Genomic DNA, 17,925 nt, shown 5'->3' with positions numbered 1-17,925 from the left:
AAGAATTGTTTAAAATTTGCAGTCCAGAATGATACTGCAGGTGCCCTGCAGCAATTATTTTGATGTTAATAGTGTTGGTAACAAGTTCAAATCAGTTATTTCTGGATTAGATGCCATTATAAACTTGGTTACTAAGGACAGATGAAGAAAAAACAACTAACTTTGCTTCCTCACTTAACTAACTCACTACTCACTTTATCCATTCATTATGCTTCACTCTATTTTTCATGGTATATCTGAATATAATTTTGCAGTGCTGCCCAACTACATGAAAGATAGCTGGCCTAGCTTCTAGATGGGGGCTGTTTAGTTTAAGAAACTTCAACGGGAAAAACCAGGAATCTCATGTTTTAGCTGCTTCTGTGAACTTTTCTATAGTGCAGTAGTGCCTGGGGTCCCTGTTTAGAATGGGGACCCATTGTGCTTTATACCGTACAAATAGATATGGAGATGGGGCAATATAGCTATGACAATTTGTCTCAGCCTCAGTTTAAAATCTAATAAAATTAATTTGATCAGAGTGGTTAAAGGAAAGGCAGAGATACTGGAAGCTTGTGGTCCTCATCTCTAATCTAGGATGAGTTTAGTTTAGGTACTTGTGCCTCACTCACTACATGGATAATAAAAAAAACATGGATAATAAAAAAAAACAGGATGTAACTCATTCTGCGTCTGAGCTGTGTTTGTGTAGGTAAATAAATTAAATGGAGAAAAAATCCATTTTGCCACTCACACCGTGGCTGTGGTTTAACTTGCTAGATACTAATGTCCTTGATGGCATTACTCAGAGCTTCTTGGTCAGACTTGTCAACATTGACTATGATGCTGTGTCTCCAGCTTCTGTGTTAAAATGGAAATTATTAAAATCTAGTCAAAGACTAGGACTCGCTATCATGGAATCTGTAAATCTTGGCATCACATCAGGCTCACCACGTCTACAAAAGTTTGAATAGTGAGAGATTGGGAACTATTTTGTGACATAAAGTGATGTGACAAGATCTGTCACTGTAGAAGACTAAATATTTGTACAACAGCTAAACCTTTCTTGGTTTTATTTCTTTTTAGCTCTATGTGTATATGTTACTAAATTTTTTTAATACTGCTAGTGAGTTTAAGCTGGCAGATCATTTATTTTCTTAATGAGAGCTGTTTGAACCAATTAAGGCACAGATTATCTTATTATACCAGTCAGACCTCATGTTACTTTTGATAAGATTCTAGAGAAGTCATGTGTAATACTTTTCTGTGGGGTGGAGTCTGCTTATGTTACAGTTGTACGAGGTCAGACCTTAATTTAACTCCCAACTACATACTTAATTTTAGAAATACCACAAGACACACCAGCGTGCAGGGTACTATTCCTGTCTGTTCAAAATACAGGCCCCAGAGTAACAATGACAAGATGATGGGTTGAAAAGGTGAGAATATAATATATTTTATCTGTATCTTGCCAATTAGCCTAATGGTGAAGTAGACTAAAATTGTGAATAATGTGTAACAGAGTCAATCCAGATTTAAACTGCTATTAAATTACTGTATTGGTGTGAATAAAGTCTTCAGGCTTGGATACCTAAAGGCCTTCCAGTTATAGAGAACAAAGTTAGGACTGCTTAATTTATTTCAAAAATGTGAAATCAGATTAATATGTCTTGCTCGCATAGCACTAAACACTTGCCTGATATGCTTAATAGTAATAAATTCTTGACACATCTGTTTCTAAGCAAAGACTCAATTTCCATGATTTGTGAGTATTTCAAATCTTTTGAACTGAAAGAGAATGGCTTAAACTGGAACAAATTCTTTTCTATGAAAATTGATCCTTCAGGTTTAAGATGCATAAATACTCAAAAATTAAAAAATCTACAGTAATCAGTAGTTTCTTGGGAACTTGTTTTTTTTCAGGATAAAATAAAAATGAAATAATTCAATCTATTAAAAAATTCTGGAAAAATATTATTGATCTTATGAAGACTACTATATCTGTGCCTTAACAATAGTATTTTCTAGAAAAAGCAACTACCGTCTCATCTAGCAATGAGCTTGGTCTGAAAAATGAAGAACAAATTTTCCATGGGTGAAGGAAAGGGAATTCGCCGCTGCATCTTTTAACAGCCTCTTTGCTACTTTATATACAAGTAACAAGTATATCAGACAAAATATTCTTATTGTGCTGCCCAATGTACCAGTGTTCAGCCATATTCCATTGTGATCCTAGTGGAATATTCACACTTCAGCAGATTGTCATCACCTCAGATAGCATCTGACCAGCAGTGATATAGCCAATCAGGCACCCAAAGCATTTATAAACCTCCCTCAATGTTCACCACATGCACTTTGGTGAGTTATTTACTTTCTCATACTTGTTCTACCATGTCACAGCCTCTTGGCCCTTGTATTAGCTTTTTCCATTTTATTATTAATTATCATCATCATAATCTCATACAGGATAAGTGGTTATGTCTAGAAAGACACTTTGGAGAAAATATATGCCAAAACCACCGCTTACCTGACCCCAGATAGGCTGAGTCTGTGCTCCAGCAGAGTTCTGTGGTAACTGTGAATTCTGAGAAATCACAGCGGAAAAGAAGTCTATTGTCCAAGCAGGTATTGACCTTGTGGGTCTAGAAAGAAAAACTATATAATTTTATAATAATTTTAAGTCCCTTCTTAGCTTTTCTTTTAGTGCTGGGGTTGGTTTGGGCATGCATCATATTTTTCTGAAGAAAATGGAATTTTTGTAATGTTTTATTAAATTATTTGTATTTCTATAATGTGTGAAAATCCTGATCCTGCCATGTAGTGAGTGGTCTCAGTTCCATTTGGAGTCAATGGAAGTTGAGGGTACTCAGTACCTTGTGGGACTGAGCCCTACATGAACATCTACCCTGCGTAAAGTGTACCAAACCACTGATAATGTTCCTGTTCAAGGTGCTTTCTATCTATGGGCCTGATCCAAAGCCCACTGAAATCAATAAGAGTTTTTCCATTAACTTCAGTGGGCTTTGAATCAGGCTCTAAAGGTATAAGGGAATAGAGATGATCAGGAATTTTTTGACCAAATGGTTTTTGTGAGAAAATGCCAATCAATCAAAACAAACTTTTCAAGGTAATGTGTCAGTTTTGACAAAAGTTTTTTCAGGTCCAGAATGAAATTTCTATATGTGTAAGAGGGGAAGGAAGAGAAACCAAGAGACCCCCTCCACCACCATCACCACCACAAGAACAGCCAATAACCAAGGTCACTCACCTGGGGCATAGGAGACCCTGGTTCAAGTCCTTGTTCCAAATCAGGCAGAGTAGTGGGTATAAAGCTTGTTCATACAGATTTGATATAGCTAGATTGCTTCGTAGGCTGGTGGATTTTCAGAAGTTTCCTGAAGGAGAAGGGAGGACACTTGACATACATGAAGCCTACCCATCCATGGTGGAGTCTATTCCAAGTGTAGGGAAAAGTGTGAAGGAAGGCATAACATTTTATATTACAGCCTAGTGTACATATAGCACCACTGAACTGTTCTGATTGGAAGCCAGAACTGATAAATACCATTCATTTTCTCATAGTACATCTATAGAAACACTGTGCTAAATAACTACTTGGCTTCATTGTGAAAATTCCATGTGAACTTGCTCTAAAAACTTCTAATTTTTTAGCTGTGTATGTGGAGGAGATAAGTTAGCATTGTGTGCTTTGGGATATACTCTATAAATTACTGGTTTCGTGCTTTTTAAAGACTCCCTGCCCCGACTGCTTACAAGGCATAGCTGTCCTTTACATAACAGTGTACGTTTGTTGGTTTCTTTGTATCTAGTTGACACATTTCAATGAGGCAAAAGGGATTTTTTTTACATGCCATTGAAAGTATAGAAGTAGATGTAAAGATGAGGAGAAAAATAAACCCAGGAGAGAACTTCAAATCAAGAATTCTCCTATATGCCAACCAAGTGTACTTCCAACAGGATAAGATAAAGGCAGAAGTTCAGTCTTAACTTTGAATATTCTTGCTTTTGTGCATTTAAGTCAGGCTGCCAACTTTTAATGCTATTTGAAAATGTCTGTGTGATTTAATCTATAATGCATTTACCTTGAGGTGCTCTTCCACATATTGACATATTTATGGATTTCTTAATAAGAGCCTGGGGAAGAGATTTGGAAAATACACTGTCAGTCACTTTACTTTGTAGGCTTAAAAAAATCCTTTGTACTACCCTCTTTCGAAATTCAACATTGAATTTCTTCCTCTTTTGCCTAACAAAGCCTGGAAATTGTCAGAAAAAATATTTGTCTACATATTCTTTTGTGTGGGATCAAACTCCAAAGGCTTTGATAAACCTTTTTGCATTGTGAGGAGTTTCACAACTTCTCTGGAATTCTTCTGTTATTAACAGTATGGAAGTGTTTATATTGCATTAGATCCTTCCAAGAATCTTGGTCAAAATCCTCAAATCTTTACGGTCATCCTTGTTTGCACAGGGAGTGAACTTAGGATTTCAGGATTTGACTGACTAAACAGAAATGTTACAAACAGGACCTTTTGCTCCTGGTTAAGCCTGTGCAGTGGTGTTAAGGGCCTTGGAACATGATTCTGTACCCTGCTGACCAGTTCATCAGATATTCAGCTGGTGTGTGAATCTTTTTTTAAATAGTTATGTTGAAGCCTGGCTCTGAGACACAAAAGCAGGGGGAGGAAACCATTAGAATATCCCTGTCTATTATGAGCTACATAAAGTCTGCTGAGCAGGAAAAAAAAAAGATTTATGTGTCTGCAAAAGCTATTTTTTATTTTTGGAAGTTATTGCTGTCAGAGCTGGCGGTCAAAGCAAAAGATGTGTATGTTTACCTTTAAAGGCAATGGGGCTGTGGTGGTGTTTCACTTGCCTTCAGAGAGCCCACCCTCATGGATGACAGTGTTGGCCAAGAGCCTTATGTCTGAGCATTGGGAGAGGTGTGAATTCATGCTCAGTGCTAGCGTGATAGTATTGCAAAAGCCTGAAATTGAAGTCCTGCAATGACACTTTTAGCGTCTGAGTCATATTGACTCTATGCCATTATTGATCAGTTTTTGTTTCTTTGGGTCTATCACAATATGATAAATAGTAAAGCATTTAGGTATGGGGTTGCAGCACTTGTGTATGATGTTTTAAAATCACTTTTTATTTTAGTGCTACAATGCAAAACATCCCGTGCACAGATATCAGGTTAACACTTCATATGTGAAGAACTGCTTTAAAAAGTGACCTACAAATCCTTCTGACAAAATTACAGCCGCATTAGCAATATGCTGGATGTCCCCCATGGCCATTCTAGGAAAAGTAGTCAACATAATGCTCATTTAATTTGATTGATTAATTTTTGTGCAGCACTGACAAAAGTAAGGCACTATGAGAGTGCTAATTGGTAGGAGTGGTAGTTTAAGTTCCACAACTTCTAGTCCCTCTTAGCTAAGCCCCACTAATATAAAGACCAAACATGCCCTTAGCAGTTGATGACAAAAAAAAAGAAAAGAACAGAGAATAAGACAGAAAATATATTATTGCCCTGATATAAATCGATGGTACGCCCGCATGTTGAATACTGCATTGAGATGTGGTCGCCTCATCTCAAAAAAGATATGCTGGCATTAGAAAAGGTTCAGAGAAGGGCAACTAAAATGATTAGGGGTTAGGAACAGGTCCCATATGAGGAGAGATTAAAGAGGCTAGGACTTTTCAGCTTGGAAAAGAGGAAACTAAGTGGGGATAGAGGTATATAAAATCATCAGTGATGTGGAGAAAGTAAATAAGGAAAAGTTATTTACGTGTTCCCATAATATAAGAACTAGGGGTCACTAAATGAAATTAATGGGCAGCAGGTTTAAAACAAATAAAAGAAAGTTCTTATTCATACAGCACACAGTCAACCTGTGGAACTCCTTGCCTGAGGAGGTTGCGAAGGCTAGGACTACAACAGGATTTAAAAGAGAACTAGATAAATTCATGGAGGTTAAATCCATTAATGGCTATTAGCCAGGATGGGTAAGGAATAGTGTCCCTAGCCTCTGTTTGTCAGAGGGTGGAGATGGATGGCAGGAGAGAGATCACTTGATCATTGCCTGCTAGGTTCACTCCTTCTGGGGCACCTGGCATTGGACATTGTCGGTAGTCAGGATATTGGGCTGGATGGACCTTTGGTCTGACTCAATATGGCTGTTCTTATGTTCTTAGGGTCTTATGTCACATCAGTCACAGAGATCTTGATGGAACACAGAGCTGGCCTTTAGAGTTAGGTATTATTTGGTATACTGTTTTATTTTTCAAAGTATTTAATATTTACATTTTGTTCCTTTTAAGATATAAAATGCCACATTTTAAACTTTGCAAAACTGAAGAATATAGTAAAAAGGGAATTTATGTGACTCCCTGCAGAAGGACAATTTTGCAATTGTTATTTACTGACAGGGTTTATTATTTGATGTAATCTCACTAGCAAAATGCATGCTAAAGGATCAGAGTGAGAGTTGGAGCAGTGCCGGCACTAGACATAAGCAGACTAAGCAATTGCTTAGGGACCCAAGCATCTCAAGGAGACTCCTTGTTAATGATTAGAATGTGTTGTGGGGGATGGGAGGGCCCCAAATATTCCTGCTTAGGGCTCCCAGTGGGCTAGCAACAGCACTAAGCTGGAAAGCTAGATAGGGTGAATTCAAACTCGACTACAGTTAAAAGATGCAGTAGATCCCATTATTGATCCGCTCAGACAGCCGACTGCCCCCCCCCCCCCACACTTTGGTAACAGTCACTAAGAGCCTAACCCTGAGAAGTGTCGAACACTGCACTGACTTGTGTAAAGGCATTGTGAATGTCTAGGCACTCTCAGAACTGCAGAAGTAATGCAGCGACTTAAAATTCGTAGTATAGTTATTCACACCATCCGGTGATACAGATTGGCAATTCAGGAAATAAAACAAAAGGTCTGGATGTGCTTCAGGGTGCTTCTTGTCTGTGGCACAAATTATGAGGGTTGTGGGCAAGGGGTACTGCCCCCCACCCCAGGATGGCCACCTTGTCAAAAGGCAAAAGTGGGATACCTACAGGAGCCTCGCCCCTCTCTGTGGCCCCGCTGCGCCCCCACCTTCACCTGAGATCCCGCCCCCTGCCCCTCCTCTTCCCCCAAGCTCCTGCTCCTTCTCTTCCCGTCAAGGTCCCGCCCCCTAGCCAGGCCAGAACCTGGAGCCCAGGCTGCTGTGGGGAGCCTCAGACCCTCCACCTGCCCTGGGCAGGGGGCTGGGGTGTCCAAGAGCAGACCTTAGCCCATGTTCCAGCCCCCCGGATGTGCCACCAAGGGCAGGTGGAGGGTCCAGGGCTCCCCACAACAGCCTGGTGTCTGACAGGTATTTTGAAATAAATGCCCAAAATTAATTGAAACTTGTGTGATTATATTGTGTTATTTTGACAAATAAAATATGAAGAATTTTGCAGAATTTGAAAATGTGCGCAGAATTTACAAACATAGAATTATGTACAAAAAATAACTGAATTCAAAAATAAAACAGTGTAAAACTTTAGAGCCTACAACTCCACTCAGTCCTATTTCTTGTTCAGCCAATCGCTCAAACAAACAAGTTTGTTTACATTTGCAGGAGATAATGCTGCCCACTTTTTGTTCACAACGTCACCTGAAAGTGAGAACAGGCATTCTCATTGCACTGTTGTAATTGGCGTCACAAGATATTTACATGCCAGATGCGCTAAAGATCCCTACATCCCTTCATGCTTCAACCACCATTCCAGAGGACATGTGATCATGCTGATGATGGGTTCTGCTCGATAACAATCCAAAGCAGGGCAGACCGATGCATATTCATTTTCATGATCTGAATCATATGCCACCAGCAGAAGGTTGGTTTTCTTTTTTAGTGGTTCAGGTTCTGTAGTTTCCACATCAGAGTGTTGCTCTTTTAAGACATCTGAAAGCATGTGTCACACCTCATCCTTCTCAGATTTTAGAAGACACTTCAGATTCTTAAACCTTGGGTCAAGTGCTGTAGCTATCTTTAGAAATCTCACATTGGTACCTTCTTCGTGTTTTGTCAAATCTGCAACGAAAGTATTCTTAAAATGAACAACATGTGCTAAGTCATCATCCGAGCTTACTATAACATGAAATATATGGCAGAATGTGAGTAAAATAGAGCTGGAGACATACAATTCTCCCCCAAGGAGTTCAATCACAAATTTAATGAACGCATTATTTTTTTGACAAGTGTCATCAGCATGGAAGCATGTCCTCTGGAATGGTGGCTGAAGCATGAAGGGGCATATGAATGTTTAGCATATCTGGCATGTAAATATCTTCCAATGCTGGCTACAAAAGTCCCATGCGAATGCCTGTTATCACTTTCTGATGACATTGTAAATAAGAAGTGGGCAGCATTATCTCCTGTAAATATAAACAATCTTGTTGGTCTTAGCGATTGGCTCAACAAGAAGTAGGACTGAGTGGTCTTGTAGGCTCTAAAGTTCTGTATTGTTTTGTTTTTGGGTGCAGTTACCAAACAAAAAAAAAATCTACATTTGTAAGTTGCACTTTCATGATAAAGAGATTGCACTACCGTACCTCTAGGAGGTGAATTGAAAAATACTGTTTCTTTTGTGTATCACTTTTACAGTGCAACTATTTGTAATAAAAATAATAATATAAAATGAGCAGTGTACACTTTGCATTCTGTGTTGTAATTGAAACCAATATTTGAAAATGTAGAGAAACATCCAAAATATTGAATACATTTGAATTCATATTCTATTGTTTAACAATGTGATTAACACTGTGCTTAATTGTGATTAATTTTTTTGAGTTAATCACTTGAGTTAACTGCAATTAATTGCCAGCCCTAATTTAAACTGAAAACAAAGGGGCTTAACTATAATATAGTAGTGTCTACCTAGGATGTTACTGTGCTGCAAGCTGATGCATTCTCATTCTGGACTGCTATATAGTGACTTGCCATGAATACAGGCCCTCAAAGTGAAGTATCATTCACTGTGAATAAGAGTGGCAGAATCTGGCCCCTAAGAGTACATTTTTCAATTTTTTTTTTCTTGACAACAGCTCAATCTTTCATATAAGATGATGGAAGGAAATGAGGACTCTATTGAAGACCATCTCACTGCTTATGCAATTCAGCTTAGTATTCAAGAATCAATTGAAGCCAGTCAACCAACAGCTTCCCATTACCATGACAGGTACTTTAGTAAGTCAGAAAACATATACTTGTGATGAGAAAATAGCAAATTCTTTCAGTGTTCTCAACAGCTGAAATTAAAAATTTCTTTGTGTCATCTAAGCATTTTAATTTTAGTTTGGTGATTATCTGTGTTTGTGTTTACAGCCAGGCCCTGTATGAAGACATGACTGCATACAGACAACCACAATATAACTTCCTTCATTAGTTACATGCTAGTAAATAATTCTCTCTTTGAAGAAAATGGATGATGCTTTGTTTGTACTCTCTGGGTATGTGTGATGGGTTTCCCCCGCCCTCTGGGTGCTACCTGGGGTAACACTGAGCCCTCCTATTCCACCAGCCGGGGCTCCCTGACACTGTCCTGCTGAGCCAGGCCCTCAAGCAGCACACACACAGGTAGGGACACACCCAGCTGTAGAAAGACACAGACTGAAATAAGCAGTACGGGGGAGGCTTCAGCTAGGGAATTGCCCAGTACTCAAGTACACACCCCCTCTGAAGTGTAAACCCAAAATTGTATTGTCTTATGCTGCACAGAGAATGATAGAGCATAAGCTCATGAAATCCTCCCCCTCCCTCAATGTGGAGCAAGATATGCAGAGCTCCCCTCCCCACCCATTATGAATTCTACAAACTTGTTTTAGAAAAAACAACAACAAGTTTATTAACTACAGAGAATAGATTTTAAGTGATTATAGGAGATAGCAAACAGATCAAAGCAGATTACCCAGTGAATAAAACAAAAATGCAATATAAGCTTAAAATACTAAAAAAAATGGTTATAAGTAGTATTTTCTCACCCTAAATGTTGTTTTAGGTAGTTTGCAGAGGTTCTTGCACGCAAGCTGCTCTTGCTTGCAGCTCAAAACTCCAGGTATTTCTTTCACAGGCCAGACACCTTCCCAGCCTTGTCTCAGTCCTTCTCTCCACCTTTGTCTTTGTTTCTTAGATGTTCAAAGCAGTCATCAGTGAAGAACGAATACTGATTATGTCACTCCCTGGCCTTAAATAGGTTTTACATATGGCAGGAATCCTTTATTTTTCAGTGTGGTTCTCCCCACCCCACCCCGCAGTGGAAAAATACTGGTATTATATCATTGAGTCCAGTACCACGTAATATGATCACATGATCCTCCAGTGTCAAAAGCAGCCATGATTCAAAGGCTGTTCGTAGCATCTCAGGTAGGTGGGAGATTAGCATCTTCAAAGACCTATTTTTCTCCCTAATGGTCCATTGACTTGTCCCCAGCTAGCCAGCCAGACTGATTGCATTCTGTCTGGTGGACATTCCCCAATTGCAAATACTTTTGTAGTACAGATGTATAATCAATATTCCTAACTTTAGATACAAAAATGAGACATGCATACAAATAGGATAATCATATTCAGCAAATCATAACCTTTCCAATGATACCTCTTGCACAAAACATATAGTTATGCTTTAATCATTTTATAACAATATATCTATGAAGAATATGTGGTGTAAAGTCACAGTAGGTCTACACTGCAGTGTAAGCCCAGGGTTAGTAGAACTCGAGTTAGCAGGCCTGAAGTTTGTTAACCTAGGGCTTGAGCATCTACACTCATTTGTAGCCCCAGGTTAGGAATTGTTGAACTGTGGGTCCCAGCATCTACATTGCATTATGCAGGTCCAAGTCTGACCACTCATATCCCACACTTCCTAATGCCCTCTCAAAATGTGACTGCTCTAGCCCTTTGTTTGTGGTGCAAGCATCGGAAAACTGGACTGTCCACCAAACTTGTCTGTCCAGAGGACAAAGTCAGTCAGCCATGGGATCGTGGAACACTTCTGGCGGACTCCCAGAGCACAAGTCCAGTAGTGCTGCGTCTACACTGCAAGGCAATAGGGCTTGAACCGTGGGTGACTCAGGCCATGTCTACACTTACCAGGGATTGATGCTGCTATGATTGATGCAGCGGGGGTTGATTTAGTGGGTCTAGTGAAGACCCACGAAATCAATCACAGAGCACTCTCCAGTTGACTCCAGTACTCCACCAGAACGAGAGGAGTAAGATACGTTGACGAGAGAGTATCTCCCGTTGATGCAGCGCGGTGTAGACACCTCTGTAAGTTGATCTAAACTATGTCAACTCCGCCTATGTTATTCATGTCGCTGGAGGAGCATAACTTAGGTCGACTTACCCCAGTAGACAAGGCCTGAGGCTCAGACCTTCCACCCCACCGAGTTCCTGGGCCCAGGCCCTGGATTAGTGTGGAGTGTGTGTAGATGGAAGGGGGTTTAGGCTTGAGCCTGAGTTCAAACCCTGGTATTACATTACACTGTAGACATACCCTAAGTATACTATAGTTATAACCACATTTAAAAGGCTTTCTGGGGAGAATTCTGCGAGTGTACAGAAAATGGTGTAGCAGCCACGTTCTGTAAAAGAAACTTTATGTCTTGATGGAGCACAGATTTATGCATATGACTAATTTTATGGATGTGAGTAAGTCCCATTGATTTCAGAGTTGTGTCCTTAATGTGCATTCAGAATCTAGAGCTAAGAAGCTCAATGCAAAATACATGTCTATGTTGGAAGAAACCGAAGAGCTCTGTGCAAGGACTATTGGGCATAAGCCCAAATGTGTAGAACATACCTCTGACTCATAGACTCCACCTTATAGCAGAGGTCTTGCAGAGCAGCCTGTGCTGGGTATTGGGAAGAGCCAGAATACAGGAAGACAACTTCTGCCTCATGCCTCCATCACATGCCATGGATTTTCTGATGGATAATTGTGCAATGACTACCAACATTTCACCCAATTATAGTAACTCAAGAAATTGCATTTAACTATCTGATTTCATAGCACTTCCACTCAGGAAATTCTCACTGAAGTCAGTGGGAATTACCCACACAGAGGAACTGCAGGACTGGACCCTAAAACAGCAAAACTGATAAAACTGTAGTACAGTTTTATTTGTTTTTAAATTGTGAAAAACAAAATTGAGTTTTGCATTAAAAACATGGTTAGTATTTTAAAAATCATTAGTATATATTTGCATAGATTGTTTTCTGTTTGAGCCAACTGCCCTCAGATATGACATGTAGGTAGCATTTCTGTTGTAGATGTTGAGTAAAATTTTCAAAAGTACCTAAATGATTTAGGAGCCTACAGGTCCCATGGGCTTTCAATGAGACTTTCATTTCTAAGTACCCACATCACTTTTGAAAATTGGTCTTCATTTTCTGAGTCACTAAGATGCTTTTGAAAATGTTCCCTGTTAGCTACCTTTACTGATGAAACAAAACTTGGCTTTAATGGGAGTTGTATGGCAAAAACCCCACCATATGTTTCTGATCACTATAAATTGAAGGACTTTTTGTAAAATGCTGTACAGTATTTGAAAATGAAGGTGAAGGCAGACAAGTGTTAACCGCCCAATTCAGTTTATGACTTTGATCCTATAATGGAACTCTGAGAAAGTAAGAATTCACGTGTGGTTTCTATTTCCTATTGCAAGGTCAGAGTCTGTTTCTTCACTGAAGACTGTCAAACAGTGCCACTGTCCATTTTCATCTATGATTTGGCTGATTGCTATTATTATGCTGTTGTACTTGTTGTTATAGTATCTCAGGGTCCTGGCAGCCATTGGAATTTTTACCACTATATCATATAGATCTGCTCTGAACAGGTTTAAATGACATTGTTAAAAATGTTGGCAACTGTCTACGTACATTGGAACTGTATTATGTTAGCTGCAGATAGAAACTTCAGAAAAAAGGCTAGCATAGACACAACCAAACAGACCTATCACTGGCCTGAGGCAGAGCCTAGGTAACGAGTGGGGGGCATGTAGGGGTCATATGCCACAACCAGATTTGCTGCTTGGCTTGTACTGAGCATGCTCACATGGACTAAGCAGGCTCAGTAACACTGCTGAAGTCGATTGCCCCCACTCCTACTATTGGCAGGTCCGGGTCATCTTTGGCGTGAAGCCCGGGGTCCAGAGTCTGTTCAAATTCTCATCTTGTATCTAACATTCCTGAGTCCTCTGTCAGGTCACATAGTGAATCAGGATTTGTAACTGAGGTGATATAAACTTAAAGTTGAAAACCAGTGGAAACAGGTGATTAAAACCACTAAAAATTGTGCTTTAATGTAATGTATTTATATTGTGTATACTTGATATCTTTTGTCATCGTTTCAACAGATTTGTACCACCCAGTGATCAAAATAGGAAACTTATAGCAGCCATAAGACAAGGTATAAATATTGAAATAAAATATTCACTGCGCAAAGCACTGAGCTTGTCCTATTTTTTTTCAGATATACACTATTTTTTGTTTCAGGCAAAGTATTTGATCTTCAGAGCTATGTGAAACATAAATATGCTTTGGATGAAGCTGATGAAAGAGGCTGGTTCCCACTTCATGAGGCTGCAGCTCAGCCAATTCAGCAAATACTTGAAATCATTCTGGATGGTAAGTGAGCTCAAGACACCCCACAGGGCTATGAGATTGGAAAGATACAAGACAAGGAGCAATAAATAGACAAACACAAGAACAGAATCAATAACTGCAAAATGTACGAGAAAACCCTACACTGTTGCATGGCTTGGTCAGTGACATGGGCCAAATTCTCTGCTGGTGTAAATTGGCACAGCTCTGTTGACTTCAGTGAAGCTCCACCTATGTACACTGGCAGAAAGGTTGGTCTGTTTTGAATGACTTTGTTCAGAAAACTACAGTTATTCAGAGAAGAGCTGCATGAGCTAATCACTGACTACAGTAATCAACCATGTGGCAGGACTAACTAGTAAGTCAAAGTTTAAAATAGTTGTAAATTCATTTTCATGCAGATATTTATCAACATGGCATTTGTGTTATGTCCTAGATGCTTGTCATTTTAATTTTGTGTTTTGTTTTCTACCTTCTGAACTCTAGCATCTTATAAATCAATGTGGGAATACAAAACATGTGATGGAGAAACACCGTTAACTTTGGCAGCAAAAGCTGGTTTTGTGGAAAATGTAAGAACGTTATTGGAAAAGGGTGTTTGGCCTAATACCACAAACAATAAAGGAGAAACTCCTCTTCTCATTGGTAATTCCTTCCTTTCTATGAATTAAACCAACATGAATAGCAGAGTTTTCAGTATTCTAAACTATTCTATCCAGTTCCTGCATTCCCCAAAGCCAACCATAACAAGGGGATCTGGGGCCTGCTCCTGCAAACCCTTGTTCATGTGATTAGTCCTTACTCTCTTGACTATTCCAGTTGGTTAAAATGGCTTAGTTGCTATTCAATTTTTAGAGGGAAAATAAAAATGGATTATGCTGCCACCAAATAATGTTAATTTTGCTTGAGTAAATTTTCAGGGTTAATTGTTGACTTTCTGGTACCTATGGGTATGTCTATACTGTAATGTAAGCCCAGCATTCAAACTCAAGTTCGAGTCTAACCCCCCTTCTGTCTATGCACAAATTAGGCTAACGCAGGGCTCAGACTCAGGGACCCAGGACCCCACAGGGGTGGAGGGTCTGAGCCTGAGTCAAGCTGTGATTCAGGTTCAAGTCCTGTTACTTTATAATGTAGATATTGCCCCACTGGATTCATGCTCTGGGAGTCTGCAAAAAATATTTCACAATCCCAAGAGCCAACTTTCTTTGTCCTCTGGACAGACAAGTTTGGTGAACAGTCAAGTTTTCCCATGCTTGCACCACAAACAAAGGGCTACAGGGGTCACATTTTGAGAGGTTGCTAGGAAGTCTGGGATATGGATGGTAGGATTTTAGCCCCACATAATGTAGTGTAGAAACTGAAGCCCCAGATTGAGACCCAGGGTTCAATTCCTAACCAGGGTTACAAATGACTACAGGCACTCAAGCCTTAGGTTAAAAAATCCAGAGTCTGCTAACTCAAATTCTCCTAATCCTGCAATGTAAACATGAGTCTGATCCCTCACTCTTGAAATCTGTGAGAGCTTTGCTATTGACTGAAGTGGGTGTAGGAAGAGACCCTGCATGATGCTATAGGGGCATGTTTCAGAAGTGGTCATGTTAGGTTTCTTCCCACTTTAATTAATTTATGTCCTTAGAGTTATAAACATCAGACAAAGGTAGGTGAAAATAATGAAAGAAATATAATCTTAAATTGAACTAATAGAATTTGGACTAAGAAAGTACAAGGAACACAGTTATAAAAATGAGTTGATCTATACGCTAAACGGAAGGAATACCTTTGTACATTCAGGAAAAGTACTTCAAAATTACTTTAAGTAATTAGGAGTATGATGGGTTGGGTCACAGAGACCCCCTTGGGTCTGCCACCTGATGTGCTGAGACTACCTCTGAGCCTGTTTTCCCTGCCAGCTTGGGACTTCAGTACCCTGTCTTTTTGAGCCAGACACGGTAGCCTGCTGCAAACACAGAGCCAGGTCTGAACCATGGCCCCAAAAAGCTTCAGACTTAACTGAAAACGGCTTGGAAAGTTCTCCTGTCTCTAGTACCCAGATACTCAGTTCCCTATGGGATCTAACCCCCAAATAAATCTGTTTTACTCTGTATAAAGTTTATACAGGGTAAACTCATAAATTGTCCGCCCTCTATAACACTGACAGAGAGATATGCACAGTTATTTGCTACCCCAGGAATTAATTACTTACTCTGTGTAAGCAAAAGTGATTTTATTAAATATAAAAAGTAGGATTTAAGTGGTTCCAAGTAATAACGGACAGACCAGAGTAAATTACCAAGCAAAATAAAATAAAATATGCAAGGCTAATGTAGATTATAAGCTTTGTTATTATACCTTATAAGAAACTTTTTGCATGATGCATATTCCAGTTATATTATATTCACACTCATTTACGTATATTTATAAAATCATATGGAGTGCAAAGTCATAAGGAGGCCTCTTTCTTTAAGAAGTTTCACCAACTACCTTTCACCAAGAGACTCCCAAGGCATCTTGGGGAATTTCCACTCTCATGCTGTATGAACAACCGAGGGGGTTAATTTACTGACACTGAGTTTGTGCTGAACATTTTAAAAGAAACTTTCTATAACAGAGATGAGAGGTTTATATTTCAGAAAGGCAACATTTGTCTCCCTGCATAAAGTATTTTCTATTCTTTGTTTCACATGATTACAAAAGTAACCTTTATAGTCTTTCATCTATTCTCCTGAGAGAAAACTAGTTATGGACCCCAAACTTTAAATAGATGCTATTCCAATATTCCATCTTTTCTCTTTCTCTCCTGCTACTGTTTCAGCAAATCAGAGCACTTTGTCAACTAAATTCCAGCACCAAACTCCCACCTATGAGTCACAACAAACACTCAGTTGGGTGGGCTGGTTGGCTTACAGCCCCAGAGTGAATTTGAGATGCAATCAGACTCTGATCAAATGATTTCTGGAATGTGTATCCTGAGTTGCCTTGAAGATTTGGGGCAGACGTCACAAATTCTAATGCACCTAGTAGAACATTCTTATATTGATTGCAAGGATTTGACCAAAAGATGCATTTGCTTTTTGCAACTATTATGTTATGTAACAGAATACAGAGGTTGTCCCACATTTTAAAAAAAATAGTTGCACCTGGAAGTTCTACTGCTTTGTTTTTCTGGAGAAATATTTTAAACCATTTTATTTTTGTTAAAAACAACAAGGAGTCTGGTGGCACCTTAAAGACTAACAGATTTATTTGGGCCTAAGCTTTCACGGGTAAAAGAAGTGGGTTTTTTACCCACAAAAGCTTATGCTCAAACAAATCTGTTAGTCTTTAAGATGCCACCGGACTCCTTGTTGTTTTTGTGGATAAGGACTAACACGGCTACCATGTTGTTCCATTTGATTAGGTAGAACTTCTCTTTTTAAAATTTTTCATATGAATTTAGTGCATATGAAAGATGCAGGGTTGATGTTCCTGGAAACTGAGTTTGTTTCCTTATTTACAGAATAGACACAGCAGAGGCAGTGGCAGCTGAAGTTTTCCTACACTGCCTTGCCAATGTGCCTTATCCCTGAAACAGAGGGACCATCTGTAGGTGGAAGCAGATAGTTCTTTTCTGTACATGTTTAGTTACCCAAAGTGCTTTGAATGGAAAGACTCCCATTGACTTCACTGGGCTTTAGATCAGACCCCAGGGGCCAGATTTGTAAAGGTATTTAGGTGCCTAGAGATGCAGATAGGCATGTAACTAACTCCCATTGATGTCATTCTACGTGACAATCTGCATCTTAAAATGCTATCACGGGGACCTCTGCTCACCACACCTGAGGCCTTGTGATGGCCACTCTGGAGATTAGCTCTTCCAGCCCAATGTCCTTCTTGCGGTTCCTCAGCTCCATGTATCTTTCAGTCTGCAATCCCTCTCTTGCTCCAGGAGTAGCAACTTCTTATTTGTGACTCAGCCCTCCAGCCAGGTCACTATGGTGTTCCCCCTTCCAGGAATACTGGAATATCAACACCTTCCTTGCCATCTCAGGCAATCCTTAAGTCCACTGCCCTGGGTGGGCCACTTACTCATAGAACAGAGGAGGAGAAGGACCTTGGGGTATTGGTTGATAGCAGGATGTCTATGAGCCGCCAATGCGATATGGCCGTTAAAAAAGCAAATGCGGTTTTAGGGTGCATCAGGCGAGGTATTTCCAGCAAGGATAAGGAGGTGTTAGTACCGTTATATAAGGCGCTGGTGAGACCCCACCTGGAATATTGTGTGCAGTTCTGGTGTCCCATG

The 17,925-nt window shown here is 39.7% G+C and overlaps 1 protein-coding gene across 6 annotated transcripts in view; it reads left to right on the top strand.

Annotated features, from left to right (window-relative positions):
- Window positions 1–807: 807 nt before the first annotated feature.
- The window catches only part of ASB15 (ankyrin repeat and SOCS box containing 15), a 35,189-nt gene continuing 18,071 nt past the window's right edge, over window positions 808–17,925 (top strand). The window contains exons 1-5 of one of the 6 annotated variants that reach the window (XM_075065285.1): window positions 809–1,418; window positions 9,086–9,219; window positions 13,397–13,449; window positions 13,536–13,667; window positions 14,130–14,288. In XM_075065285.1, the coding sequence (XP_074921386.1) occupies window positions 9,104–9,219; window positions 13,397–13,449; window positions 13,536–13,667; window positions 14,130–14,288 (460 nt within the window). In that variant the 5' untranslated portion in view covers window positions 809–1,418; window positions 9,086–9,103. The other 5 variants (XM_032768821.2, XM_075065272.1, XM_075065278.1 and 2 more) reach the window with 5 other exon arrangements.

This window comes from Chelonoidis abingdonii, chromosome 1 (genome assembly GCF_003597395.2).
Source record: "Chelonoidis abingdonii isolate Lonesome George chromosome 1, CheloAbing_2.0, whole genome shotgun sequence".
Classification (NCBI taxonomy): Eukaryota; Metazoa; Chordata; order Testudines; family Testudinidae; genus Chelonoidis; species Chelonoidis abingdonii.
The sequence above is the reverse complement of the archived record's forward strand: the minus strand, read 5'-3'. Positions and strand labels throughout refer to the sequence as shown.